We start from the raw sequence: 2,578 nt of genomic DNA on the forward strand, positions 1-2,578 counted from the left end.
AATACAAACAAGTACAAAACATTCACCTTGTTAACTTTATTGAGATTAACAAAATAAAGCACATATCAGATGTCCGTAGAAGTGGTCGAGTACTATATTATGCATTCGTGAATATACCGCATAAAGCAGGGAACTAACTGGCCGGCCGCTCGTTAGAAACGCATCACGAATCCACAATCGCCGGGGTAAGGTAAACAGCGTTTATCTGGTGTTAAGAAACAATGGGCCCTCCAAATTAGGGCCGCGGAGACCGCGGGGCCGGATTGATGGCCTCCAACTGGTTTATTATGCTAAAGTATTTCGGTATGATAATCGCTGAAACCTTTGTTCTATAAAATATGTATCTACCCATCGGATACGTGGAAATATAATTGAAAGTATTAAATCTCGTGTGTGTATGTCGATCCTAAAGATCAGCTTCGTTAGCTTATGATATATTCTTATGATCCTTTAGGATCTCTAAAGGACATGAAACCAAGATGCATGAACATTACGGATGAGTTATCACAATACAGCTTCCTAACATTTGTTTGTATTGTTTCAGGAGGCAACTCGAACGCTATGCCACCGCAGCCGCAACAGCAGCCTCAGCAGCCGCAACCGCAGCCGCAGGGCCTGATCGTGGAGACAGGCAGCGGCGCGAGCGTGCTGCAGCTGCCGGCCACCACGCTGGAGCAGATCCGGCACATTGCGGCGGACCCCGGCGCGTCCACGCTGCGCCTGCCACCGCCCGCGCCCGAGCCACCCGCCGGCGCGCGCCTGCTCGACCTCGACCTCTGCTACGTGTGCAAGCACTGCAAGGTCGCCTTCCCCGCTGCCGTGCCGCTGCAGGCGCACCAGGCGCGCGCGTGCTACGCCGGCCGCGACGAGCGTGGCGTCATCCGCGTCGTACAGCCCGCGCTCGAGTGCCGCGCCTGCCCCGGCGAGCGGTTCCGCAGCGGCGCCGAGTTCCGGCGGCACGCGGACGGCGACGCGCACCGCCGCGCCGCCGCGCTGCCGCCGCCGCCGCCGCCGCCGGCCGAGCCGCTCAGCCACGAGATGGAGGACGTCGTCAACCAGATCACGCTGCTGGCGGCGCGCGCAGCGCAGGACGACGTGTTCTGCGCGCCGCAGCGCTTTCCGCAGCCCGGCGAGCTGCCGCTGGCCAGCGCCGGCCACTAGTATGCCGAGGAATGTATAGCTCCTCCTATAGAGGGAGCGCGCTCCCCCCGTTGTCCGACAACGCAGCAGTTCACTATTAGCTCGTAATGCTTTTCTTCGTCGAGGCCCGCGTGGCCCCCTAGTGGTTTAAAGCTTGTAGTCGTGTAAGTTAGGTTAGCAGGTGTCGCCGCCGGCCTGGGACGCGGCGGCGACGGCCCGCTCGGCCGCGAGTCGATCTCATATCATACGTTAGACAGGTTTTATTGTGTCCGGCGCGGCGGCCGAGCCGGCTCCCCCACTCTGAACCATCGGGTCCCAGGAAAGCAAGTTCCTATCTTTATGGCATATAATATTATCGATATTGATAATTACGATTTAATTATTGTTTAAAGCTATGTAATACATACATATAATCGTTCTAATTTTAGGCATAGATACGTTCTCGTAAGAAGTTCCTGATGCGTCATAAATGTACGGAGATAATTATGATATATATACGTATATGATTTTTTTTAAACGTGAGCGAATTAGGTACGTATTAGACGGTAGAGCGGTCGTCATCTCGCGCGGTCGACGCTCCGGCGACTCGTCCCCGCGGAATACTATCGCGAGCGACCATCCCCATGGCGGAACTGTCGAGTTCAATGCGAGTTCGCGGGGCGCTAGCGGGATGCCAGCGGGGCGCTAGCGGGCGCTCGGGCAAGGCGCGCCCCGGGGCCGCCCGCGGAGACGCGACGACACCGCGTAGGCTTATCGGTAACGTTAATTATAATATTATTATTATCGTAGCAAACTTTTCCAAAACGAACGAACTCGAAAACTCGGGCTGCGCGCCAGCGCCCAGCCTACCTCGCATACAAGTGAGTTTATTTTGGAACTAAGTGTGATTCTTAAATTTTTATTGATATTGTAACGATTACTAGTAGTGGCGTAAGTGAGACCGCGGCGGCGCGGGCGCGGCTCGCTCCCCGCCCGCCTCGCTCGCCCGCGCGGCTGTCGTGTGCGTGAAGTCCCCTATATATTTTCGATGGCACGGATCACGTTAATAGAAATATTTTACATATTTACATTTTATCTAGCGGAGTTTAATACGATATTTTATCTACGAGCGAGACCTACTACAACATTGAGTTTGTTTTTGTGAATTGCGATGTTTAATTCCCCGGTAGCCGGCGGTCCTTGTTGTTGTTACGGGCCCGCGCGCGCGGCCCGCCGCTCGCCGCCGCCGTGACGTGCCCGCTCTGCGCGAGCGGGGGCGCGGGCGGCGCGACCTGCGGGCGGCGCGCGCGGATTTCCGACGCGAAGGCGCGCGTTTACTACAATATTTGAGTTGGCGTGTGTCGCGGTTGCGGCGGCGTTTGTTGATGTGTGGTGCCGGAGGAGCGGCGATGCGAGGTCTCCGCGGGGGACGATAGCCCGCGGAATGAATCATGGTTCC

At 56.2% G+C, this 2,578-nt stretch overlaps 1 protein-coding gene across 1 annotated transcript; it reads left to right on the forward strand.

Moving 5' to 3' along the window:
- The first annotated feature begins 561 nt into the window (after nt 1–561).
- Nucleotides 562–1,833, forward strand: LOC121738290 (zinc finger homeobox protein 2-like). The gene has a single exon (XM_042130253.1). The coding sequence runs from the start codon at nt 562–564 to the stop codon at nt 1,159–1,161; it is 600 nt and encodes a 199-aa protein (XP_041986187.1). The 3' UTR covers nt 1,162–1,833.
- Nucleotides 1,834–2,578: the final 745 nt, after the last annotated feature.

This window comes from Aricia agestis, chromosome Z, assembly GCF_905147365.1.
Source record: "Aricia agestis chromosome Z, ilAriAges1.1, whole genome shotgun sequence".
Classification (NCBI taxonomy): Eukaryota; Metazoa; Arthropoda; class Insecta; order Lepidoptera; family Lycaenidae; genus Aricia; species Aricia agestis.

Excerpts from the sequence above, each read along its gene's own strand:
- LOC121738290 (XM_042130253.1), top strand. The coding sequence starts at position 562 with ATGCCACCGCAGCCGCAACAGCAGCCTCAGCAGCCGCAACCGCAGCCG.